Source organism: Zeus faber (assembly GCF_960531495.2).
Source record: "Zeus faber genome assembly, chromosome: 22".
Lineage (NCBI taxonomy): Eukaryota > Metazoa > Chordata > Actinopteri > Zeiformes > Zeidae > Zeus > Zeus faber.
The window spans coordinates 5,506,482-5,532,737 of NC_137209.1; the positions used below are offsets into that span (position 1 = coordinate 5,506,482).

The 26,256-nt window shown below is 45.6% G+C and overlaps 3 protein-coding genes across 4 annotated transcripts; all 3 read left to right on the top strand.

The window, feature by feature from the left end:
• Positions 1–336: 336 nt before the first annotated feature.
• LOC307247043 (prostaglandin reductase 1-like) lies at positions 337–9,543 on the top strand. 2 transcript variants are annotated; one of them, XM_080023108.1, is made up of 9 exons: positions 337–455; positions 1,042–1,166; positions 1,316–1,361; positions 2,004–2,063; positions 2,534–2,701; positions 7,312–7,585; positions 7,995–8,100; positions 8,414–8,532; positions 8,793–9,543. In XM_080023108.1, the coding sequence occupies exons 2-9, from the start codon at positions 1,061–1,063 to the stop codon at positions 8,901–8,903; spliced, it is 990 nt and encodes a 329-aa protein (XP_079879234.1). In that variant the 5' UTR covers positions 337–455; positions 1,042–1,060; the 3' UTR covers positions 8,904–9,543. The 2 variants fall into 2 exon arrangements, with proteins under 2 accessions (XP_079879234.1, XP_079879235.1); XM_080023109.1 differs by lacking the exon at positions 2,004–2,063.
• Positions 9,544–10,982: 1,439 nt separating this feature from the next.
• LOC307246905 (thioredoxin-like) lies at positions 10,983–14,100 on the top strand. Its single transcript, XM_080022945.1, has 6 exons — positions 10,983–11,038; positions 11,128–11,351; positions 12,322–12,426; positions 12,941–13,006; positions 13,466–13,531; positions 13,668–14,100. The coding sequence occupies exons 2-6, from the start codon at positions 11,328–11,330 to the stop codon at positions 13,731–13,733; spliced, it is 327 nt and encodes a 108-aa protein (XP_079879071.1). The 5' UTR covers positions 10,983–11,038; positions 11,128–11,327; the 3' UTR covers positions 13,734–14,100.
• A 6,730-nt stretch (positions 14,101–20,830) lies between these two features.
• Positions 20,831–23,768, top strand: LOC307246849 (thioredoxin-like). Its single transcript, XM_080022879.1, has 5 exons — positions 20,831–20,990; positions 22,058–22,162; positions 22,677–22,742; positions 23,131–23,196; positions 23,335–23,768. The coding sequence occupies exons 1-5, from the start codon at positions 20,967–20,969 to the stop codon at positions 23,398–23,400; spliced, it is 327 nt and encodes a 108-aa protein (XP_079879005.1). The 5' UTR covers positions 20,831–20,966; the 3' UTR covers positions 23,401–23,768.
• The last annotated feature ends 2,488 nt before the right edge of the window (positions 23,769–26,256 follow it).

Below are 26,256 nucleotides of genomic sequence, written 5' to 3' on the forward strand. Positions count from 1 at the left end.
GTTGATTTTTGACCACTCAAGACTCGGCAGGACACCGTTCCTGGCGGCGAGAAATGTGTCAGGAGAATGCAATAACATACAAGGAGGAGAGGGAGCGGCTCCTCCTAAGGACGAGGGAGACGAGCAGAGAATGGAACCGGGGGGTGGGGGGAAATACTGGGGACATCTCGGGGAGGCGGTAACGGGCGCCCAGAAAGCTGTCATTGAATTGGGTGCCGCGGCTCCACCTCGTATGATAATGTGGCGCAAGTGTCGCGTCTGCGTACTCCGGTACAGTAGGTGGCGGTATTCACCTTCGAAGTCAACGATCGTACTCCGCCATAAAAACGAAAAGAGGAAGACGAAGAAAACGAGGAAGACGCAGGAGGAGCAGCAGCAGCAGCAGCAGCAAAAGCAGCAGAGGCAGCAGCAGCAGCAGCAGCAGCAGGAGCAGCAGCAGTATCGTCTGTTACACGGTGTGTGGTTTTGGGGCTCCCCGCTGGATCGATTGGGGTTTGATTCAACACCTTAAGTTTATATGTTTTTTTTTTTCTATTTGCACTTTAAGGTGCACCGCTCCGCTTAACTTCTACCGTTTTCGCGCAAAAGTTGGCGGGCTGACTTGCTTTGTTCATAAAATGTCAAACGCTGAAAAATGTCGATCACTTTCCCCCCCCCCCCCCGAAGCCCAAGGCAACGTCCTCGGATGTTCACGCTTATGAGGCTGGAAGCAGGGAATTTGGACATTTTCTTCTTAAAACAATGACTCAAAGCGATGAATCGATTATCAGAATAGTTGGCGATTCATTTAATATTTGGCAACTCATCGATTAATCGTTGCAGCCCTATCACCAAAGGGGAGTTGGAGGATTAAGACTCTAATGTCACGTAACTGACTTTTATCATCTTCATAAACTGTCTGTCTGTCTGTGTGTGTCTGTGTGTGTCTGTGTGTGTGTGTGTGTCTGTGTCTGTGTGTGTGTGTGTGTGTGTGTGTGTGTGTGTGTGTGTGTGTGTGTGTGTGTGTGTGTGTGCGTGCGTGCGTGCGTGCGCACACCCCAGCTGTTGAAAGCAGAGAACCATGGTGCAGGCTCAGGCGTGGATTCTGACCCAGCACTTTGAGGGCTTCCCCACTGGCAGCAACTTTGAGCTCAAGACGGAGCAACTTCCCGAGCCCCAAGATGGAGGTAAACAAACCTTTTCCGCCTTCTCAACCTCCCCCCCCCCCCCTTTTCCTGGCGTAGAACCCCCCCCCCCCCCCCCCCGTAGTGATCTTGGCATCTGTGTGTCGGTCACATATCTGTGGTATAATTTTGTAATCTTGCGTGTGTTTCAGAGGTTCTCCTGGAAGCGCTATTTCTCAGCGTAGACCCGTACATGAGGTAGGTGGAGAGTAGGGGAGTGGTTGCCATCCGCTTATGGTGCAACTAAACAAGAGAAAACATTTTATTGGGTACTAGTATGTGCGTGCGTGTGTGTGTGTGTGTGCGTACATGTGTTGTAGTGTGGTGTGCTGCGTGACGATTAAAGATTGTTCTTCTTCTTCTCGTAGTTTTATTTTATTTTTTATTATTATTATTTTTTTCTCCCCTAAAGGCAACAATATGAATCAATTCATGTTTTCAAATGGAAACCCAACGTTAACTGCAAACGCAGCAATGCCGCTTGTTTTCCCCTATTTCCCTAGGGTCCAAATTCAGAGAGAGGTTTTTAAACATGTGACGAACCTATTTATATACTTGAATCATCAGGGCGAAGCAGCACAGTTAAGAGCTTCGCTACACGCCCTTTTTCCACACAATTACGGGTCAATGTTTTGAGTTGTACCGTTTCACCCGAAATCTTAACATGTTCCAAAAAACTCCAAGAATTGTGCTCATTTTCACATCCAGAGGTTCGCGCCTGCGCTGGGGAAACGTCGAGAGAGCGCTTTCACAGGGCGCGCGAGGCCGTCGGAACGTGAGAAATGCCGTCATGTCTTGTCGTTTGGGTTTCTGACCGCAGCTCCGTCGCTCTCGTTCCAGGCCGTTCAGTCGAGTCCGCATGAGTGAAGGGGACGTCATGATCGGGGCTCAAGTGGCAAAGTAAGGACACGGAGAACCCAGCGGAGACTGAGAGCTGCCTCGTGACGGGGGGGAAACGGAACGGGCGCACACCTACTGCTAATTACAGAGCCCTTTTGATTCTCAGTGATGCGGAACGGACGCGGGTCATCGCAACGTTGTTGGCGGCCAGTTCTGAGCGTTGAGGCACGGCAGTTTCAGCTGCCTCAGATTTTGTTAATAAATAAGCCAAACTAATTTCCCTCTGGCAAAAAAAACAAAACGTTCCCAGGCGTCTGGAACAGCTGTATTATGCGCTCGAACCTTTTTTTTTGTGTGTGTTTGCCTTGTCACGGGCTATATGTAAACAGCTTATTACTGCTCCTGCTTTGACATTCTACTCCATTCTGCCGACGATATCAGAATATTCACTGGTGATGCATCATGATGATGTGGTTTTAAGGATGCTGGAAAAAGTCAAGAATGTTTTCTTCTTTTGTTTTTTTTAACAGGGTGATTCAAAGTAAGAACTCTGCCTTTCCGGTGGGCAGCCATGTGGTGGGCCGGTGTGGCTGGCGGACTCACACCGTCTGCGATGGGACCGACCTCACTCCCGTCATGTCTGACTGGCCCAAAGACGTCCCCATGTCGCTGGCCCTGGGCGCCATCGGCATGCCAGGGTGAGGTTTACTTTACAGGCTTAGAGGAGCACACATAGAGGGTAGAAGGTTAGTCGTTTAAATCCCCAGGCCACCTTAAAAAAAAAAAAAATAAATAAAAGATAAGCTGCAGTTAAGGTGAGTGGGTAAATGTTTAACACCCTCCGCAAAGCTTGTTTGTTCTGTTGAGTTTGTTCTCTTAAGACGGTTAAAGTAGAACAACTGGTCAACACGGGGCATGTAATACCCCTCTCCCACTGCACCAAAAACCCGCTAACATCCGGCATTTGTGGCCAGTGGGAAAGGAAAAACCCGGGTCAAATTAGATTCAAGATTCAAGATTTTTTATTTGTCACATACATATACATACTTTCATACATATATGCAGTGAAATGTAATGCAACGCACCCGGTGATAGCACACAATATGTCCTAGGAAAAAATAAAAAATAAAATAAAAAGTAGAAAATTCCTTTCATAGACCGACTAACTGATTCCTAAAACGTAATACAGTAAGTGGAATACTTATAGAATAAGATAAAAATATATAGAATAAAATACAATAAAAATAAATTTAAATAAAAGGGAATAGATAGAAGGAATATGCCTATGTATATACAGATATGTGCATTTAAAGTGGCATGTGAATTAAAGTGGCATGTGAATGTGAATAGTGTGAGGTAGTGTTTGCGATAATACAGCACAGTATACAACAGTACGGCGCAACAATACGGCATCACGAACAACCCTGAACAGTGACACAGTATGCGGTACAGTATGCTACATACAGTACAGTAGGTAGTGGAGCCTAGTGCATGGCTCAGTTAGGACCCCTGGTGAGGTCAGCGTTGACAGTTCTTATGGCTTGTGGGAAGAAACTCCGTCTCAGTCTCTCTGTTCTCGCTGCGTGACTGCGGAGGCGCTTGCCTGACCGCAGCAGCTGAAACAGTCCGTTGTTGGGGTGATGAGGATCCTTCATGATCCTACGGGCTCTGCTACTACACCTCCTGGTGTATAACTCCTGCAAGGGGGGGAGGGTAGTTCCAGTGGTACGTTCAGCTGAACGCACCACCCTCTGCAGGGCCCGCCTGTCCTGGACAGTACAGTTCCCAAACCAGGCAGTGATGTTGCCTGTCAGGATGCTCTCCACTGCTCCAGAGTAGAAGGACTTGAGGATCCTCACCGAGACCCGGAATTTCCTCAGCTGCCTGAGGTGGTAGAGACGCTGCCTCGCCTTTCTCACCAGAGTGTCTGTGTGAACAGTCCATGTTAAGTCCTCTGTGATGTGGACTCCCAGATATCTGAAGCTGCTCACCCTTATCGACAGAAGTCCCATTAATCCACAAGGGCGTGTGCGTCCTCGATTGTGATCCACGCCTTAAGTCCACAATCAGCTCCTTGGTTTTGCTGACGTTCAGGTGGAGGCTGTTGTCCTGGCACCAGAGTGACAGGTCAGCCACCTCCTCGCGGTAGGCCTTCTCATCGCAGTCGGTGATCAGGCCCACGACCACGGTGTCGTCAGCAAACTTGATGATGGTGTTGGAGCTGGACCTGGCCACACAGTCATGTGTGTACAGGGAGTACAGTAGGGGGCTGAGGACGCAGCCCTGGGAGGATCCTGTATTCAGGGTGAGGGAGCTTGACATGTACTTCCCCACCTTGACCACCTGGGGGCGGCCTGTGAGGAAGTCCAGGATCCAGGTGCACAGCGGAGCATTCAATCCAAGCTCCATCAGCTTGACAGCCAGTCTGGTGGGGACTATGGTGTTGAAAGCTGAACTATAGTCGATGAACAGCATTCTCACATAGGCCCCCTTCTGGCCATCCAGGTGCGTGAGCGTGGTGTGCAGTACCTGGGAGACCGCGTCATCCGTGGATCTGTTTTGCCGGTACGCGAACTGCAACGGGTCCAAGGTGCGGGGGAGGGAGGCGCAGATGTAATCCTTAATCAGCCTCTCGAAACACTTCATGACCACCGAGGTGAGGGCCACCGGACGGTAGTCATTCAGGCAGGCAGGAGAGGTGATCTTCGGGACAGGAACGACGGTGGACCTCTTGAAACAGGATGGGACCACTGATTCAGCCAGGGAGATGTTGAATATTGTGGTGAACACCGGAGCTAGCTGGTTAGCACAGGTCTTCAGTACTCGCCCAGATATGCCATCTGGGCCCGCAGCTTTCCTGGTGTTGACACGCATCAAAGCCCTCCTGACCTCGTGCACGGACACTGAGAGTGCGCGCTCATCCCCAGCGGTGTAGCTCCAATTAGCTGGCGAGCTAGCGGTGTTGCTGCCAGACTCGAACCGCGCATAAAAGGAGTTCAGTTGGTCCACACTCGTGGCTGGGGAGGAGCTGCTCTTGTAGTTTGTTATTGTTCGCAGCCCCTCCCACAAGCGTCTTGTGTCCCCCCGCTCCATCTGCAGCTCCACGGTGTCTCTGTACGTCCGTTTAGCGTCCCTCACCGCCCTCCGCAGATTGTACGACGCCGCTTTGTAGTTGTCCATGTTACCAGATACAAGACCGTCGTTGTAAGTGGCCGTGCGCGCATTCAGAGCGCAGCGGATGCATTTATCAACCCATGGTTTCTGGTTTGGAAATATCCGAACTTTCACCGTGGGAACGATTTCATCCGCTAGCGTAGCCACAAAACTTACTACAGCCTCCGTAAACTCGCTGACGTCACTTGAACTTGTTTGGAACATGTCCCAGTCTACGTCAGTCAGAGCGTCCTGAAGCGCAGCCTCCGATTGGTCCGTCCACCGCTTCACTTCCCTCGTCATCACCAGATCCCGCGCGATCAGAGGCCTGTAAACAGGAAGCAGCGAGATCGCGGCGTGATCTGATTTCCCGAAAGCAGGGAGCGAGACGGGCTTGTAGCCGTTCTTGTAAGGAGTGTAACAATGGTCCAGAGTTCTGTCTCCCCTGGTGGCACACGTGATGTGTTGGTGGAAATTCGGCAGAACTTTTTTCAGGTTGGCCCTGTTAAAGTCCCCAGTCACCACCACAGCCGCGTCGGGATGTCTGTTCTGAAATCCGCACAACACATCGTACAGAACCGACAGAGCTGCGTCGGTGTCCGCTTGCGGTGGGATATAAACGGCTGTAATGATGACCGTGCTGAATTCCAGGGGGAGATAAAATGGACGGCATAGTATGGTCAGCTGTTCCAGGTTCGGCGAGCAGGAGTGGGAGAGGAATTTGGTGTTGTCGGCGTTACACCAGCGGTTGTTTACCATTAGGCAGACGCCTCCACCTTTGGATTTCCCCGACTCTCCCGTTCTGTCGCCGCGGAACACGGAGAAGGCCTCGGCTGGACGTATGGCTTCATCCGGCACCAGTGGGGTCAGCCATGTTTCCGTCAGGCAGAGGACGCAACAGTTCCTCGTGTCTCGCTGGAATTGAATCCTCGCTCGAAGTTCATCCATCTTGTTCTCCAGGGACTGGACGTTAGCAAGAAGGATGCTTGGCAGAGGTGGACGGTAAGGTTGCGTCCTCATTCTGACCCGAATGCCGCCTCGTTTGCCTCGGTGCTTCCTCCGTGGGCCCGCTCGTGGAACAGCGGCTCCATTTTTGTTGTAGTTGTTGTTGCGAGTGTTCCCGCGTAGGATTTCCGCCGGCCACTCTGCTCCCACGGATAAAAAGTCCCAAAGTTGTTCGTTTCGGGAAATTTTTATATCCATGAGTGCATCGCGGTCGTATGAGTTAATTGTTGATGTTTTTCTGGCGAACATTGTGATTAAAAAAGGAAAAAAATACTAAAGAGTAAGAAAGTAACCGGAGCGCCGGCGCAGGCGACCGCTAGGGGCGGCGCCACAATCGCCACCCAGCAGTAGCCCGGGTTTTAGTCGGCTCCGCCTCTGATCAGCTCTGATATGAACAGGATTCTAGGCTCGGGTCGTCTATCGCCAATCGACATTGATTATTATTAAATTTTATTTTCTCCACCAGGATAAAATCCGAGCATTGAAACGGCATAAGTGCAGTTTACCGTAGTGTAAGTGCAGTCTACTGTAGTGTCGGGTCGCTCGCGAGCGATTAGATTCTTTTGAACGGCTCAAAATATTTTTAAGTTTCACGGTTTAATGTCGTTGTTTGTTGGAGTTGCTTTCTTCTCTGTTGTATTGTTCCCAATCCCACTGGCAACACGACGCGCCCGTTGTCCCACGTGTATGAGACGTCAAACGTGAGGCATCAGAAAAAAAGAGCATTTCTCTTGGCAATGGGAAAGGTGTCAGTCGCCTGCGTTGACCCGGGTTTAAAAATGAGCGGCTCAACCCGCTCATTTCGGTGTGAAAACGGTACAAGTAAACTTCAAGATGGCATTTGAAAGGCAACTTTAAGTAAAAAAGCATCAGATAGAAAGTACGCAGGCTTAATTTGTGGTGGTTTAGGTCATTAGTGGAAAATGAGTCAGAATGGTGTCTTGGAAAAAGTTCCGGCATAGCTTTCTTATGACTTGTCAGGCCGGATGGCAAACATCTTGTCGATCGACGACGATCTCAAAGTTCTGTGCACCGGGTGGGTTGTGGTGTTTATACGAAATTTGATTTTTTTTATTGGACTTGAGACGCCACAGGCCGTAGGGAACTCGAAGCTTCACTTTGACCGCGTTCCTTCCCCCGACCTTTCCAGGCTGACGGCTCTGTACGGTATCGAGGAGGTCCTGGCTCTGCAGCCGGGGGAGACCCTGCTGGTCAACGCCGCAGCCGGGGCGGTGGGCTCTGTGGTGGGCCAAATCGCCAAGATCAAGGGCTGCAAAGTGGTGGGCTCGGCGGGGTCCGACGCCAAGGTGGCCTTCGTGAAGGAGCTGGGCTTCGATGAGGCCTTCAACTACAAGACTGTGGGTTCTTTAGAGGAGGCGCTGAAGAACGGCTCCCGGGAAGGATACGACTGCTACTTCGAGAACGTACGTGATGTTCTTGTGTTTGACGTACATGGGCCAGACGTGACCATCAAACAGACCGGGCGGGTCTGGCACAGTGTAGTTCCTTGAGGTTTGGGAAAAGTTTTATCTATCTATTAACCGCTGACCTACCTGAATTCCTTTTTAAATTTCTGACTTTCCACCTGAAACTACGCAGACTGAGACAGACACTTTGAGTAACTCACATTACAAACAAAACCTTCAAATGCGTGCTATTTTAAAGAAGGGCATTTAAGCAGATGTAAATCCCTGTGCCTCCTTCCCTGTGAGAATATTACAACCTGCCCTCCACTTTTTTGAGATTTTTTGTGGCTTTTCTTTTGTGGCCGATTATCAGTGTTTGTGGTTATATAATATAATTTGATCTAACCCATTTCTTTCTCATTGGTAGGTGGGAGGCCCGTTCTCCACCATAGCCTTGCAACAGATGAAGGATTTTGGAAGAATAGCTGTTTGTGGAGGCATATCGTTGTACAATGACACCACACCGCAGTCCGGTATGATATCGCTTCATATATTCTCTTTTTGAAGTCATCTAAGGGCAACATTCTATTTGTCGAGAAGGGAGGAAAGAAAACGACAACAAAAAAAAACCAAAAAAACACTAAATGTTTCAGAATACAGAAATCCTGGTAAGTTCCCTGCTGTCGGTGCAGTCCAACAATGCCCACTAGGGGGCAGCGTTGCCTATCTTGACTACTAACCCCAATGAGTGACCCCACCCTTGTTGACCAATTTCTTTTAGGCGATACACTTGTTTATTTTTCTGCATTGCGGAAGCAAAGATGAATATGTTTTGACTCCTCTTAGGCCCGTACCCCCACCTGACCATGATCTTTAAGCAGCTGAAGATGGAGGGCTTCCTGCAGACCAGGTGGGAACACAAACACCCCGAGTCGCTCCGCAGGCTGATGGCCTGGATGAAGGAGGTAGGGCCTAGGGCAGCGACTAACACTTTCCTTCATCATCAATTAACCTGTCTATTTTTATTTTTTTAGTTGATTAGTCTACGCACTGAGTCATTATTTCAAATTGTCATCCGGGCATGTTGATATTGCGTCATTTGTTTACCCAGGGGTCTAAGACATAACTTTTGATTTCAAGTTGATCTGAAAGGAGATTTGTGTAAATGTGTTTTGTTTTGTTTGTTTGTCTTTTCTTTCTTTCACGTGTCTGTCTGCTCTTCCAGGGCAAATTACAGTGTCGAGAGCACGTGACCGAAGGCTTCGACAACATGCCCGCTGCGTTCATGGGAATGCTGCAGGGGGAGAACATCGGCAAGGCCATCGTCAAAGTTTGATTTCGACTCAAGTGTTTCGCACATTAGGGATGAACCTGTTTTATGGCGTCAGATAAGGGCTAAAATAAGAGTGCATCCATCAGAAAATATCCCCAATACAAAATTGGATGACATAGGCGATATGATACCAGTTGTCAAAGAACTTGTGTGTTGCTGTTTTGACACAACCATGTAAAAATACAATCGGTCCGTCCCCAATGCACATTATCACCCATGAGGAAATAGTGTCCAAAATAACAACATTGTCACTGGCAGTCCAATTCCAAACCTAATGATCCTCATTAGCCAGCGCCAGCAGGCAACAGTGTTCAAGGACCATATGATAAGGCATTGGATCGGCCAGACCTCACAACTGCGTTGATGCTCGTATTCATTCTTGACTATCAATGTGCCTTTTGTCATTGAATAAACTTCAATGTGGAATCAATGTGCCAAGTAAATAAAAGCCGTATTCGCATTTTTTACAAAGCTTTTCGGTGCAGCTTCTCGAATTTTTTGTAACGCATGTGTCATTCACTGATAAGATCATAGTGCTGCAGTGGGGGTGCTAGTGACTTGGGTTTGGCGGAGGAGGAGGCTGGCGGGAAGTGGAGCAGTGGAACGTTGGGTGGTCCTGCTGAGCAGGTGCCGATTTCAATATGTTCACCTTTCGGACTTTATTATAGTAATCCTTATTATAAGATCAACTGATTTTATCCAATTAAAAGTATCTGAAAATAAGTTGGGGTTGTTTTTTTTTTTTAACGGCAGTTGTCTGATATAAGCAGATTTCAATAACACATTAGATTAATATCTATATTTTGTAGATGGTGTGTCTCGTATGTAACCCAATGAACATGTGTCATCGAATCGCACCAGCGGCTGAACAGTGACGTGTATGAATGCGTGTAACCCGACCCTAAACCGGTGCTTCTGGCGCTGGAAAGCTTTGTTGTTATTGGACGCTCCCAGTTTCGTTCGAGCACTGAGACCTCAACCAGGAACCGTGGATTTTTTTTTTGATTTTTTTTTTTGTCAAGTCATTGTGACTACAGTGAACGATGATCGACCTCTCGGAGCGAACCACGTGCACATGTGGTATTGCCTCGTAAATGAGGAACCAAAAATGCATGCGAAACAGCACGCGAGTATTTTAGGTGACCTCGTGTAAATACGTGAAGAAATATAACACGAGATATATATAAAAAAAAAAAAAAATGGAACTAATAGAAAACCTGCACAATTGACAAACTGATCGTTTATTTTTTTAGGGGATAGAGGCGTCATTACTTGGAAAATCAAGTGTCCATTGCGAAACGCTTCGTTCCACTGGAACTCGGAAAGTCGTCCCCACGCCTCAGTTCAAAAAAAAAAAAAAAAAGAGTCGTTCAATTTTGTTCCGACTTGGCCCGACGCGGTGAAAGATGCGGGACAGAAGAGTCGCGTCGCCGCCGCGTTGGGATCGGGAGTTTCCGCGAGAGCCGCTCGATCCTGTCGAAAGCGACGCGAAGCAACGCGAGGCGTGGATCCCAGAAGCCGTCCGCCCTCACTCATTCAACGGGGGGGGGGGCGTTGACGAAACACGGGAAATAAAAGAAATACATCTACGATCAGGAAAAAAAAAAAAACGCAGTTATTTGTTTTTAAACAAACACAGCGTAATTCATTTTTAGATACTTCCATTTCCCTCGCCTGCAGTTTTTTTTTTTTATTGTTTTTTGTTGTTTTGGTGAACGGTGGGTATTAATCCCTCCTTGGTTTGAAAGATTTGTGCTGGTCCGTGCAGCCAACAGAGGGGGTGGAGTCACTGGGATAGGTGGGGGGGGGGGGGGGGGGGCGGTTCTAATTCTACTGGGGCGCCATGTGACGTAGGAAGGCCTGTTGAAACAGGTGCAAGAAAAACCTCAAAATGATTTAACGGCGTTGTCCTGTTTCACAGTTTGCGCGTGTGTGTGTCTGTGTGTGTGTGTGTGTGTGTGTCTGTGTGTCTGTGTGTGTGTGTGTCTGTGTCTGTGTGTGTGTGTGTGTGTGTGTGTGTGTGTGTGTGTGCGTGTGTGTGTGTCTGTGTGTGTGTGTGTGTGTGTGTGCGTGTGTGTGTGTGTGTGTGTGTGTGTGTGTACGTGCGTGTGAGTCGACGCATGGAGCACCCAAAAAAGGTGAGTTTTGCACAACAGGTCCCCCCTTCGCATCGGTCCCATTTTTTTTTTACCTGTCGACTTTGAACCTGCTGCGCGATCGTTTTCAGTCCGTGAGCTCAAGGTCCGTTCGCTCGAGTCCTTTGAGAAGGCGAGTTCGCCACGAACGAGTCGTCCGCGGGTCTGGCGCCGCCGGAGCCGGGTGGAGTCTCGGGGCGACCGGAGCGACCGGAGCGCACACGCCGTCAGCGCGGACTGAGGGACGACACGGACACCCCGCTCCGCATCTGCAATAACCGACGCCGCCATTATGCACTGTCACGCCGACGATCAGGTGAGTATTACTTCTGAAAGGCACCCAGCACTACCTCGAAGTGCCAAACGCGGAGTTCGCTTATGTATGCGCATAATGTAATCAGTTGATTATTACTATTATTATTATTATTATTTTTTTTTTTTTGAAAAAGGCAATATACCTAATATTAACTACAAAATGGACAAATTGACAGTACAAAATTGGCACATCGTGGGCATCATTCCAGAATGTACCATAATGACTGCTCTGGTCCCAGTTTCACCGGTGTCTCCCGAACCAACTAAAGTATAAAGTTGCTAGAAGTCTTCACCGACTTCGTGACTAACTAGCGAAACATCTCAGGCTGTAACAAACTCATATCGTAACGGTTGAGGATCGGCGAACTGCGCTTGCTTTGGCCACGTTTGGACACAAGCACAGTTCTGCAGCTACTGGTGCGGTGTCGATACACCCAGACTGTGAAAGTGCGTCGTTTATACGGGGGCCTTCGCTGTTTCCTGTAAAGAAAGCCTCCGTTGAAAGTTTCACACCTGTGTTGTGAAGTGGGGCTGGTCCAGCCACACCTGACCTGGATCTGGGTGATCGGGTCAGGGCGGCCGCATACCTGTTTCTCATTGGTTGGGCTAAAAAGGCAACAGGTTAAACCCCCATCCCCACACACACACACACACTCCGGATAGGAGCCCTGTCATGACATGTCTATCTGCCCCTGGCTTACTCCACCCAGCCTCCTCTCGACAATAAACCGGTGTGTCTACAACCTGCTGGAGGGCCCGGGAAACGCTACTTGAGTGGCGTGTGGCAGGTGGAACTGCCACACCTGTATAACGTGCTACGTTCTGAATGAATATGAATATGCCGATCGGATATGATCGGGCAAGCTGGTCCAATGGTTTGACGCACCGAGAGAAAAAGCCCTGTCCTGGGCCATTTTCAGACGGATGCTTTACCGACCATCATATCTAATCCATACCTGTTATTTCTGCAGGCGTCCTTCATGAAGGTCTTGGAGGAGGCTGGAGACAAGTTGGTGGTGGTGGACTTCACGGCTGCTTGGTGTGGTCCATGTAAAATGATTGGACCCTTTGTCACTGTAAGTAGTTATTTTCCATTTCTAATGGAGCTTTAATATAAGATGTTTACAGTTAAATATGTATTCCCCCATTGTTTAGTTCTTCAGGATCTTTTGGAATCTTGTAGAAATTCTGTTTTATTATGTTGTTATAATTGAGTTCACGATGCCAAATTGCCATTTTATTGTTACTGATCAAGGAAAAATGTTTTAACCATTGATGGAAATAGACACGGTCCAAGAAGTAGTATTGTCTTTTTAATCCCCTGGCGAAATATGGCAAGCACAAAGGAAAGAAAGCAGATGCCACAATGATGTGGCACTTTTTTAATCTCGTTTTATTTTGTCTTCATAATTGAGAACAGAAATGGACAAACATTACTGGAACAAATATGGTGCATGCACATCAAATAAATAAATCATCAGGCAGGGGATAATATTTTTGTCTCTTCATATGATCCATTTTATATCGCTTTACGAGTGGATTCATACTTTACAAAGTTGGCCATACTGACCATGCTGTACACACCTGCAGGAGCTGTCGAAGAGGTCGGAGAACAAGAACGTGGTCTTCGTCGTGGTGGATGTGGATGAGGCCACGGTAGGTGTACAGTGGGGATTTGGTTGTCAGCTGGGACACAAGGATCTCCAGAGAGGCTGAGGGCAACTGTCCCGAGCCTCAGTGCAAAGTTGTAGCTGCTAACAGACATCTGAAAAAAGAGGGATGTTTTCCAGCACAAAAGGCCCCCATCACAATGGCTCCACAGCACAGGAGCCGCTTCTGTCATTGCTCTGCTGCTGAATAAGGTGGCTTTAAGGAAAAGAGTTGCATTGAGCTTGACAATGTGTCCACTTGATCACAAAATGTTAATGATGGGTGTATGTTCCGAACAATGTGAGTAGTTGTAAATTAACCATTAGAACTGCAACTGAATCATGTGAACACATTCATGCTAATCTAGTGACTCTGACCTACTCTGACCTTCAGTCAGTTATGTTGTCTGCCTGCTTCAGGTGGACTTGTTTGCATTCTAACCCGTTGGCCTTTCCCCCTTTTCAGGATGTGGCCAGGAAGTACAACGTAACCGCCATGCCCACATTTATTTTCATCAAAGGAGGCGAAGAGGTAAGTGTCCCATTGTGTGACCGATAATCAGTTCAGTTACTGTATTTTAACAATCACATAGGCTACCCAACACTTTTAGAGTTTAATGTAAATTAATTCCAGGTTGTTGGTTTTTCTTTTACTACTTGCATCTCAGCTGAAGAGATTCTCTGGAGCCAACAAGGACAAGCTGGAAGAGCTTGTGATTAAATACAGGTCATGAAACTGAGCTGCAAATCTCAGCCGTATGGCCCAGTGCTTCTCACCTCCACCCAGTCACCACCTATCAGCAAACAAGACCTGGCATTCTTCACATTGCAATAGTCTCTAATCAACCCATCATGTTGTCCTTTCAATATTTAACCATTCAATGTCGGTATCTGTTCATAGATTTAATTGCCGTTCAGGTTTTACGGCTGCTTTTTTATCTCATAAATTTGCTGTTGGGAGTTCGATCTGTATCTTTATGCTGTTACTACTGAAGTGGACCAAATTAACGAACTAGAGACTGAGAAACTTGAAACTTGGTGCTCGTGTTTTTTCTCTTTTCTTTCGAATGGGTCAGGATGAATAAATGCTTTGAAAGTCAAGTGATGCTGTTGTGTTTTCTGTTCTGAAGATCGTATTCTGTATACGATGTAAAACAAATAAAATGAAAATGGCCTAAACACTTTACAGGGAATTTTTATGCTCTGATCAAAAATCAACCATATAAAAATACAATCTGTCCGTCCCCAATGCACATTATCACCCATGAGGAAATAGTGTCCAAAATAACAACATTGTCACTGGCAGTCCAATTCCAAACCTAATGATCCTCATTAGCCAGCACCAGCAGGTAACAGTGTTCAAGGACCATATGATAAGGCATTAGATCGGCCAGACCTCACAACTGCGTTGATGCTCTTATTCATTCTTGACTATCAATGTGCCTTTTGTCATTGAATAAACTTCAATGTGGAATCAATGTGACCCCACCCAACAATGTGCCAAGTAAATAAAAGCTGCATTCGCATTTTTACAGAGCTTTGCTATTTTTGATTTTGTAATTCATGTGTCACTCACTGATAAGATCATAATGCTGCGGTGGCGGTGCAATGACTCTTATTTCAATGGACAGGGAGTGGACGTGTGGAGGAGGAGCAGTCGGCCACTGAGCAGGTGCCAATCCAAATGTATGTTCCCCTTTTGGAATTAATTTGAGTAATTTAACTCGATTTTTTTTTATCTGTTAAAAAGTATCTGAAAGCTCACTTTCTGGAGTAGTGGAATGTTTGAGGGTTCCGACGAGAAGGTGGCAATTTAAATGTATGTTCACCTTTTGGACTTTATAATAAAATAGTTATAATATAATACTAATAATAATAGTAAACATAGCTGCAGGCAGCAACATACAGGGTCCAGTTCCGTCGTGTTAGATGCGTATTGCAGTTCTCTGGATTCTGTGCAATGTAGCGCAAGTTACAATTTTTCCACTTTTACGACCACTCAGAGACAATACCGCAGTGGTTCATGATGATACAAAGTGGCTGTGTTCTTAATGTAAAGCCCGTGTTCAATTTTCGGTGAACTTCTCAATAGAAAAAAAAAATCTGCGATATTTCCTTATACAAATGTAGATCGGTTTGGATCAAACTTGGACGACGACGTATGAAACGTTCCCGTTGTTTGAGAAAAGAACTGGGAAACATTTTGCTTTATTGATTTAATCTCCAGTAACGGTGCAGGGTTGTCCCCTCCTGCTGCTGCCACAGATAACATGTCATCAAAGTGCTGCTCTAATACTTCCTGTATAATATCAAATAGTTGGAAACATGTTCCATAAACATAACATGTTGTTGATCACTTCATGTTTCATCAATATTTTCATCTTCTGAACATAAATCTGCATTTTCAAAATGACCAATGCACATCGATTCATTATTGTTGTTTGTGGTTTTTGGATCTTCTTCAATTTGGCAAAAAGGATTACCCCATTCATTGTACAATTCTACACCCTTATACCACTTCACACCTTGCGCCTTTTTACCTTCGATATTTACTTAGTGAGTTGAAGATTCACTCGCTCTCCCAAGTCGTTTGAAAAGATGAGTTCACTACGAACACGTAAACTACCTTTAAGGTTATTTGGAGAGGCGGACGTGACGTGTGGTTGAGGAGGAAGGTTTGAATTTCTGGATATTGTTACGCCGGTTTGTTGATTTACTATCTGACCGATTAAACAACGCTCACTTTGGATTATGGACATCGGGACGTAATAGTTAAAGGACTGGGTACTGTGGGGAACAGCTTGTGGGGATACCGACAGCCTGTATAGTAGGTCGGAAAAACGATATTCATACACTGTTCCTTACAAACTGTGACAGGGTGGCAGGGAGGGGGTCAGATGTTAACAGCACCAGCATGGAGTTTAGTGAGGAAGAAGGAAACAGTTGTGATGAGAGGAGGGAGCGTGAGCGGGAGGAGGGAGTAGAGCCATGAAGGCGGCTCGTCGGGAGGAGAAAGAAAAATGACGGAGCTAATTTCGGCTGGGAGGGAGAGCGAGGGGAGAGAGGGTGAGGAGAAGGGAGGAGTAAAGAAGGTTTATCCGATAAAGCTAACTAATATCATGCGAGGACAAGTTGGAGAAGTGAAGGATGTGACGGTTTTGGGAGAGGGTAACTCCCTTATCGGCCGCAATACTGAAGCGCTGATGGAAAAGGCAAAGAAAATGAGTAATGTTGGAAACATCAAGGTAGTGAAAGTGGTAAGAGTGGGGGAGAAGAGTGATGGTTTTGGTTGCAAGGGGATCATTTCCAGAGTACCTCTCAGTGTTGGTATGGAAAAAACTAGTGGAGAACTTGAGGGTGCGGAATAGTTCAGGGAAAAGTGCTAAAAGAATGACAAGGGGAGCTGAGGAAATGGAGACTAAACCATTTTGGTGGAGTTTGAGAAAAAGGTTTTTCCAAAGGAGCTATACTATGGATTTATGAAATACAGTGGTACCTTGACTTACGAGTTTACTCGTTCCGTGACAGAGCTCGTAATTCAATCTGCTCGTATAGCAAATCAATTTTCCCCATTGAAATTAATTGAAATGCCGTTAATCCGTTCCAGCCCCCAAAAAGCCACCCTCATTTTTTTCAGTTACGTGTTTTTAAATAAGAAAAATTTATTTATAAATAACAAATATTGTATAAAAACATAATAAAACACAACAAAAGAGAATGTGTAGATCATTTTTGCCTTCTCGCAGATGATACCCTCCGTCACGCTATCTCTGCAAGCTGCTTCTCCGTCAACCACAACAACAGCAGATTCTCCATCTTTTCATGGACAGCGGTCCGCAGCTTAGACATTATTTTAACGCCCTTGGCTGGCGTAATATCCTTTATCGTCTCCTTCTGCTTCAGTATGGTACATATCGTAGAAGTACTACGCTCGTACTGCCTCGCCAATTCCATCACACGCACACCGCGCTCACGTTTTTCTATTATTTTGCACTTTAAGTCAGTGGACTTACTTTTTTCGGACCCATGGTTCGGAAAAAAAAAAAAAGGCAAAATAACGGCACAAAAAGCACAAATCACAAAAGCGATGCTTCCACACTCAGGTAACTACGTGAAGTGAAGGAGTGAGATGCAGGATGCCGGCCGCACTCGCTCGCCACGCCCACCAGCGGTGGTGCACCTGAAGCTCGCTCCTCCTAACACATTTCTGCTCGCAAATCAATACAAAAAAATCGCCGGAACGACGGCTCGTTACTCGGAAAACTCGTATGTTAGTGCGCTCGTAACTCAAGGTACCACTGTTCAGTGTTAGAGAGTTTATACCAAAAACTATGAGGTGCATTAACTGTCAGGAATTTGGGCATGTGGAGGCAAACAATGTTGCCTTTTGGGGATGTGAAGTGTTGAGACGAGAGGTGGAGGTAAAGCAGACAAAAGCAAAGGAAAAAGGTTCTTATGCAGAGGCAGTTAAGAGGGCTGGACAGAAAAAAAAAACAAAGCAGATTAAGGACAGAGAATATGACAAAGCGCGAAATGCAGAAGAACAGCAACAGCAGAAAAATGGACGGGGGAGGAAATTAGAAACTGGTGACATTTATAGCAGGGGTGATGAATGCAACATCGGAGATGAAATCTAAAACTGAAAGGATGACAGGTTATTGGTAAAGCAGCAGTGCACCACTTGGGTGTGATAGGGTTGAAATGGGAGGAAGTAAGGGACAAGCTCAGTGTACAGTCAAGTCAAGAATCAGCATGTGTGGGTTTATACCACTAGTGATGTCACTCCTTCGGTGGAATGCAAGAAGTCGGATTGCAAATGGACATTTTACGCAGTTCATAGCAGGTAAAAGAGAAAAATAGACATTATATGCAGGCCTGAGGAAATAGAGGGGCAGGATAGAAACAATGTTGTATGGTGTGGGGATTTTAATGCACATAACACACTGTGGGGGAGTGAAAGATGGAAAGATGAAACATGTTACATCATGAGGAAATATTTAAGTACGGAGGGAATGAAGAAATTGTTGATGCCGTTTAATAATGTGCGGGAAGAAGGAAGAATCCCAGAGAGCGGGAAGGAAGCGGGAGTTATTCCGACAGGGAAACCTTGGACGGATCCCAGTAAGCCAACAAATTACAGGCCTATTGCCGAGAGAGAGACTTGTGTATTTGTTGGGGAAAAGAGGTGCGGTGGCTACATACCAAAGTGGATTTAGAAGAAGGAGGGGCACTATGACCCAGTGTTGTGTCTGGAGGATGAGGGAAGAAAAGCTCAAGTCGATGAGGAGACAGTGGCGTCGGCGTTTTTTGATGTGATAAAAGCACATCACATGTCATGGATCCAGGGGCCGATGATCAGATTGGATAGTGGTCGGAGGGGAAACCTTCAACTAGACGATGGACTGTCCGAGCGGAAGATCCATCCAGGTTGAAACAGGGTCAGCGCTGTCAAGCCGCCGCGATGTAGAGAACGGAACACCTCGGGGGACCGTTGTAAGTCCCACTTTATTTTCTGAGGATAAACATATTTGTAGATACACCACTGGGTGTGGGACGGCGACTGTTTGCAGGTGACGGAGCTGTGTGGGAAAGAGGGAGGAAAGTCGAACATGTGGTTAAGAAAACACAAGATGGGGTTCGTCAAATTCAGAAGAGAAGACAAACGTGATGATCTTCACGAGAAAGAAACTCAGGGGAGGTGATAATCTGAGATTATATGGTATTAACTTGGAGAGAGTTGGAATCCTTTTGGGGGTCTTCCCTTTGACTCGAGCTGAACATGGAGAGAGCATACTAGAAATGTGGAGGATAAGTGTAAAAAAGTTATAAATATTTTGAGCTGTCTTACGGGAATGGAATGGGGAGCTGATACTGCATCACTGAAACATATATACAGTATATATATATATATATATGAAGCTCGAATAAGATCAGCTGCTTGTAAACTAGTGGATCAATGTGAGGGGGCATGGAGATTACCATCCAGCCGAGAGTGTCACAGGCCAGCTGGGAGAGGGAGACAGGCACAAATAATTACATTTTGGCCGGACAGGAGATGCAGCCGCAAGAGACCTGGGAGTGCGTTCAAAAACGGAGTTTTGTCAAACGGTACGGCCTCGTAATCCCCGTGTGGATGCGAGAAATGACTCCAAATTAAGACAAGAATTACAGTGCAGATCTGGTGAGTGGGTTGCATGGGATTGAGGATCCAAGGATCCAAGTTCAAGTTCAAGTTCGAGAGATCGTTTGTCACATACATATACGTATGGTCATACATATATGCAGTGAAATGTCAACACGAGGCGGTCGAGCAGGCAGCCAAAAAGGGGCAGCGCCATAATTGGGATTCTGGGTTCTATCCACCTACCTGTCTATATATCTATCTGTCTGTCGCTGTCTGTCTGTCTGTCTGTCTGTCTGTGTGTCTGTCTGTCATCTATCTATCTATCTATCTATATACCTGTCTGTCCTTCTATCTATCTATCTATCTATATACCTGTCTGTCCTTCTATCTATCTATCTATCTATCTATCTATCTATCTATCTATCTATCTATCTATCTATATACCTGTCTGTCCTTCTATCTATCTATCTATCTATCTATCTATCTATCTATCTATCTATATACCTGTCTGTCCTTCTATCTATCTATCTATCTATCTATCTATATACCTGTCTGTCCTTCTATCTATCTATCTATCTATCTATCTATCTATATACCTGTCTGTCCTTCTATCTATCTATCTATCTATCTATCTATCTATCTATATACCTGTCTGTCCTTCTATCTATCTATCTATCTACCAATCTATATACCTGTCTGTCCTTCTATCTATCTATCTATCTACCAATCTATATACCTGTCTGTCCTTCTATCTATCGGTCTGTCCTTCTATCTATCTATCTATCTATCTGTCCTTCTATCTATCTATCTATCTATCTGTCTGTCCTTCTATCTATCTATCTATCTATCTATCTGTCTGTCCTTCTATCTATCTATCTATCTATCTATCTATCTATCTATCTATCTATCTATCTATCTGTCTGTCCTTCTATCTATCTATCTATCTATATACCTGTCTGTCCTTCTATCTATCTATCTATCTATCTATCTATATACCTGTCTGTCCTTCTATCTATCTATCTATCTATCTATCTATCTATCTATCTATCTATCTATCTATATACCTGTCTGTCCTTCTATCTATCTATCTATCTACCAATCTATATACCTGTCTGTCCTTCTATCTATCTATCTATCTACCAATCTATATACCTGTCTGTCCTTCTATCTATCTATCTATCTATCTATCTATCTATCTATCTATCTGTCTATCTATCTATCTATCTATCTATCTATCTATCTATCTATCTATATACCTGTCTGTCCTTCTATCTATCTATCTATCTATCTATCTATCTATCTATCTATCTATCTATCTATCTATCTATCCTTCTATCTATCTATCTATCTATATACCTGTCTGTCCTTCTATCTATCTATCTATCTATCTATCTATCTATCTATCTATCTATCTATCTATCTATCTATCTATCTATCTGTCTGTCTATCTGTCTATCTGTCTATCCACCTCGCTGTCTATCTATCTCTCTATCTGTCTGTCCGTCATGACATCCAGAGCAGGCTGCAGTGCGCTGGGAGTGGACAGGGCACAACATGCTCGGTCAGCGTCCCAGTGAAGGGCAGGGGCGACGCGGCAGACCTGACCCCAGCGGACGTGGTAGGAGCTCCCCGCCTCCAGACGATGGCGGCAGCGCAACACTTCGGATTCGAGCCGCGGTCAAACCCCGAAGAAGAAGAAGAAGAAGAAGAAGAAGTGCGGGTCGCTCCCGAGCCTGCGCCGCCGGAGCCGGGTGGAGTCATTTCGACGCTGGAGCGCACAGGGGCACGGACCGTTACTGCGGAATAACGGACGACACGGACGCAATTAACCGACACCGCCATTATGCACCGCAAAGCCGACGATATGGTGAGTATTATTTACAGGTTCTCCGAATACTTTTCTTTCCCAGTCCACCCGCTTTCAAAGCCAAGAGGTGAACCCCACCCCACCCCACCCCACCCCACCCTCCCCAAACGTCGCGCCTGTTTCACGCCATTGTTTCGCCTTTTCGAGCCCTGCGTGTGAACGAGTGTCGGGGCGCTTGAAGCAGGACTGGCCACTCAACATGTCTTCCGAGCCTGCCGTCTCCCGGCAGCGGGCTAGCTGGAGCTAATCGTGCAAGCTAGCAAGCAAGCCAGCCAGCCACACACACACACACACACACACACACACACACACGCGGCGTCCATGTTCCCTCCGCAACTTCCCTCGAAATGCGAAACGCGGAGTTCCTTGCGCCAGGGGTTGTCAACGCGGGGTTCGGGGACTCCCCAGGGGCCCTAAAAGCGGTTCCAGTGGGTCCCCAGCGAAATGATTCGTAGTTTAAGTCCTCGAATCATCCTCCGGGGGAAATTGCGGCGCGTACAGCGGCGCACATCGAAAACAATAGGCAGTTAAAAAAAATAATAATAATGTAACAAGGATCAAAATAAAAATAAGTCAATCGCCGGCATCGTTCCAGAATGTACCATAATGACTGCTCTGGTCCCAGTTTCACCGGTGTCTCCCGAACCAACTAAAGTATAAAGTTGCTAGAAGTCTTCACCGACTTCGTGACTAACTAGCGAAACATCTCAGGCTGTAACAAACTCATATCGTAACGGTTGAGGATCGGCGAACTGCGCTTGCTTTGGCCACGTTTGGACACAAGCACAGTTCTGCAGCTACTGGTGCGGTGTCGATACACCCAGACTGTGAAAGTGCGTCGTTTATACGGGGGCCTTCGCTGTTTTCTGTAAAGAAAGCCTCCGTTGAAAGTTTCACACCTGTATAACGTGCTACGTTCTGAATGAATATGAATATGCCGATCGGATATGGTCGGGCAAGCTGGTCCAATGGTTTGACGCACCGAGAGAAAAAGCCCTGTCCTGGGCCATTTTCAGACGGATGCTTTACCGACCATCATATCTAATCCATACCTGTTATTTCTGCAGGCGTCCTTCATGAAGGTCTTGGAGGAGGCTGGAGACAAGTTGGTGGTGGTGGACTTCACGGCTGTTTGGTGTGGTCCATGTAAAATGATTGGACCCTTTGTCACTGTAAGTAGTTATTTTCCATTTCTAATGGAGCTTTAATATAAAATGTTTACAGTTGAATATGTATTCCCCCATTGTTTAGTTCTTAAGGATCTAATGGAATCTTGTAGAAATTCTGTTTTATTATGTTGTTATAATTGAGTTCACGATGCCAAATTGCCATATTATTGTTACTGACCAAGGAAAAGTGTTTTAACCATTGATGGAAGTAGACACGGTCGAAGAAGTAGTATTGTCTTTTTAATCCCCTGGCGAAATATGGCAAGCACAAAGGAAAGAAAGCAGATGCCACAATGATGTGGCACTTTTTAAAACACATTTTATTTTGTCTTCATAATTGTGAACAGAAATGGACAAACATTACTGGAACAAATATGGTGCATGCACATCAAAAAAATAAATCATCGGGCAGGGGATAATGTTTTTGTCTTTTCATATGATCCATTTTCTATTGCTTTACTAGTGGATTCATACATTACAAGTTTGGCCATACTGACCATGCTGTACACACCTGCAGGAGCTGTCGGAGAGGTCGGAGAACAAGAACGTGGTCTTCGTCGTGGTGGATGTGGATGAGGCCGAGGTAGGTGTACAGTGTTTTCCAGCACAAAAGGCCCCCGTCACAATGGCTCCACAGCACAGGAGCCGCTTCTGTCATTGCTCTACTGCTGAATAAGGTGGCTTTAAGGAAAAGAGTTGCATTGAGCTTGACAATGTGTCCACTTGATCACAAAATGCTAATGATGGGTGTATTTCCTGGTTTAAATGGGTCCCTTCCACCCTCTTAGCACAAATGTTCCACTAATGTGAGTAGTTTTAACTTAACCATTAGAACTGCAACTGAATCATGTGAACACATTCATGCTAATCTAGTGACTCTGACCTACTCTGACCTTCAGTCAGTTATGTTGTCTGCCTGCTTCAGGTGGACTTGTTTGTATTCTAACCTGTTGGCCTTTCCCCCTTTTCAGGATGTGGCCAGGAAGTACGACATTAGTTGCATGCCCACATTCCTTTTCCTCAAAAATGGCGAAAGGGTAAGTGTCCCATTGTGTGACCGATAATCAGTTCAGTTACTGTATTTTAACAGTCACATAGGCTACCCAACACTTTAAGAGTTGAATATAAATTAATTCCAGGTTGTTGTTGTTTTTTTTTAACTACTTGCATCTCAGCTGGAAGATTTCTCTGGAGCCAACAAGGACAAGCTGGAAGAGCTTGTGATTAAATACAGGTCATGAAACTGAGCTGCAAATCTCCACCGTATGGCCCAGTGCTGCTCACCTCCACCCAGTCACCACCTATCAGCAAACAGGACCTGACCTTCTTCACATTGCAATATTCACTTATCAACCCATCATGTTGTCCTTTCAATATTTAACCATTCAATGTCGGTACCTGTTCATAGATTTAATTGCCGTTCAGGTTTTACAGCTGTTTTTATATCTCATAAGTTTGCTGTTGGGAGTTCGATCTGTATCTTTATGTTGTTACTAATGAAGTGGACGGAATTAATGAACTAGAGACTGAGAAACTTGCTGTCCGGAGTTCGATCTGTATCTTTAAGTTGTTACCAATGAAGTGGACTGAATAAATGAAGAGACAGCTACTTGAGACTTGTGTTTTTACTCTTTTCTTTTCTTACCTTTTTTGGGCATTTTATGCTTTGATGAAAGTTTTTACACATCAGGCTGATATGGACAGAGCAGCACACACTATGTTCATGTCCTGTACGTTGTGACCTTCCAATATGGTCAAAGAATAAGCCATGAGATCCTGATGAAATGAGATCGTCAATTAATTGTGTACTACAGTATATTGTATGTATCTGCCTTGGAGTTGGACTCTTGAGGAACAATGTCTATAATACTAAAGGAATGGAGGACTTGCACCCCCACGCCCCTCAATTTTAACTGCAATTGCAAACAGCACACATTGAGCACTGGAGTTTTCCAGGGTAGAGAGCGCTGGTGGGTCGGTGTGGGGGTGTGGTTGGCTGTCGGCCTTTGCGCCTGCCGACAATAAACTGACCTCATACACCACAACCAATTGGGACAAGTCTCGTAAACTCACTGGTGGACACATCACTCACACACTCACACACACACACACACACACATACAGGTGGACTCATCACAAGCACACACACACCACCAGTACCTGCTTTGAACACACCTTCCTGGTTGCATCCCTCTCCTTTTCTCCCTCACTTACTGCCATAACAATGACAGGAAGAGGCCATGTGACCAATTGTTGTTCCAGTTTTCCTGGATTTAATTAACTCGGTTCTGTCAACACATGTTACCATCTGATGTTTCTATGTTTGTTTTACCATGTACATGGTGTTGCTTGGTTCTAATTTTATTTTCCCCACCTATGGTGATTCTCCACCTCTTGGAGTAGTGATAAGTTGTTTAAGGACCAAAACATGGTAAGATAGTTCTCCAAAGAGGGGGGTTGGTGGTGGTTCTGTGTAACAAAAACTGTGCTCTAGTCATCCTACAGGTCATCCACAGGACAGAGTTATTGCAGCAGTTCTTGATGATTTAAGAATTAATGAAGAGTAGCATTGCAGGTTGAGAACTTGCAACTCCACTTGCAGACTAACCCTGTCCTGGATGCAATGGCATTCAAATACTCTGTGTTGTATTCCCAGCATGCTGACAGAACAGGTTAAAAAAATAAAATAATAAATAAAATTAAGAAACAAACTGTTTGCAGGTGTTCCTGGCACAAAAAAATGTATGTGAAAACGATCCTGGATGAAGACTAGTGAAAAATGATGAGTTTTGTTATTAATTAAGACAATGCAATGACAATATGTGTAAATGTTTGACTAAATGTATTATACAAATGAGAATGAGTTGCCAGAACAGAAACAGAATGAATACTGAAATAGAAAAACAAGTGCTAATATTGTAAGGTCAATTTAGTCCAAAGTTATGTTAGGTTTAGCAGCACTGCATGAGAGAATACTCAATTTTATTAAAGAGCTTTGTTAATGGTCTTGAATTAAATTGTAGCTATCTATACCACTGTATAGTCCCACTGTCACTACACTGGTCAGTGACAATTGCACTTAATGTCAACAGGAAATGGAAATAGTATCCCCTCCACCCCTGACCCTTGTCTGCAGAGTTCTCTGGTATTTCACTTACACTCAAAAATCCAGTGTTGGGGTTTCGGGGATGATTTGGGGCGCTGGTTGGGCCTTTAAATGGCAATATCTGCCTCAGGTGTTTAACATCGACACTTTTGATACCACTAAGCTGATGACAATCATTCAATTGGATCAATGGTCTTGGCTGGATTCCTCCTAGTACAAACAGTTAAAAGTGACCTTGAACTTAAGAGCAGGTAAGGTGGGTTGTTTGGTGTGGCTGTGTGCGCTCATACATGCTGGGCAGGTTGACATTAGGCCACTGAAGGATGATCTTTGGCATGTATTTGCGGTACAAAAAAAATATGTATTTTTAGTTTAATTACCAACTGATTTCCCCTTTAACCTTGAAATGTTTAGTAATTTTGAATGCTTGTTTTTTTGGGGGTTTTTTTCAGGGTACTTTTGCTCTCAGTGGTGGCTTTTGGACATGATGTTGATGGTAAGCAGCTATGAGCAATATTTGTTATTTGTAAGCTCTTTGACATGAGACTGAGAACTTCTCTTTTCTCCTATAGCAGTGAGCTTTAGACATCAGGGCTCTGGAGTAAAACCATATTTTACATCAGCTGACTATGTCCAGAACAGCCACATGCTGTCTCCATCCTCTATTGGTCATGGAGACTTCAGTTCTAGTTGGCCTGGAAGACAGCAGCCACATTACCAATTGAAACCTAATGCAGGTGCAGTTCTCCAAAGCAAAGCTGGAATGTGGAATGTTGCGCAGGTGCCCGGCTACCAGTCGAAGCCCGCCCAGGTGCCCAGCTACCCACTGAAACCCAATGCTGATGCAGTTCTCCAGAGCAAGGCTGGTATGTGGAATGTTGTGCAGGTGCCTGCCTACCAGGCCAAGCCCGGCTTCCAGTCGAAGCCCGCCCAGGTGCCCGGCTACCCACTGAAACCCAATGCTGATGCAGTTCTCCAGAGCAAAGCTGGT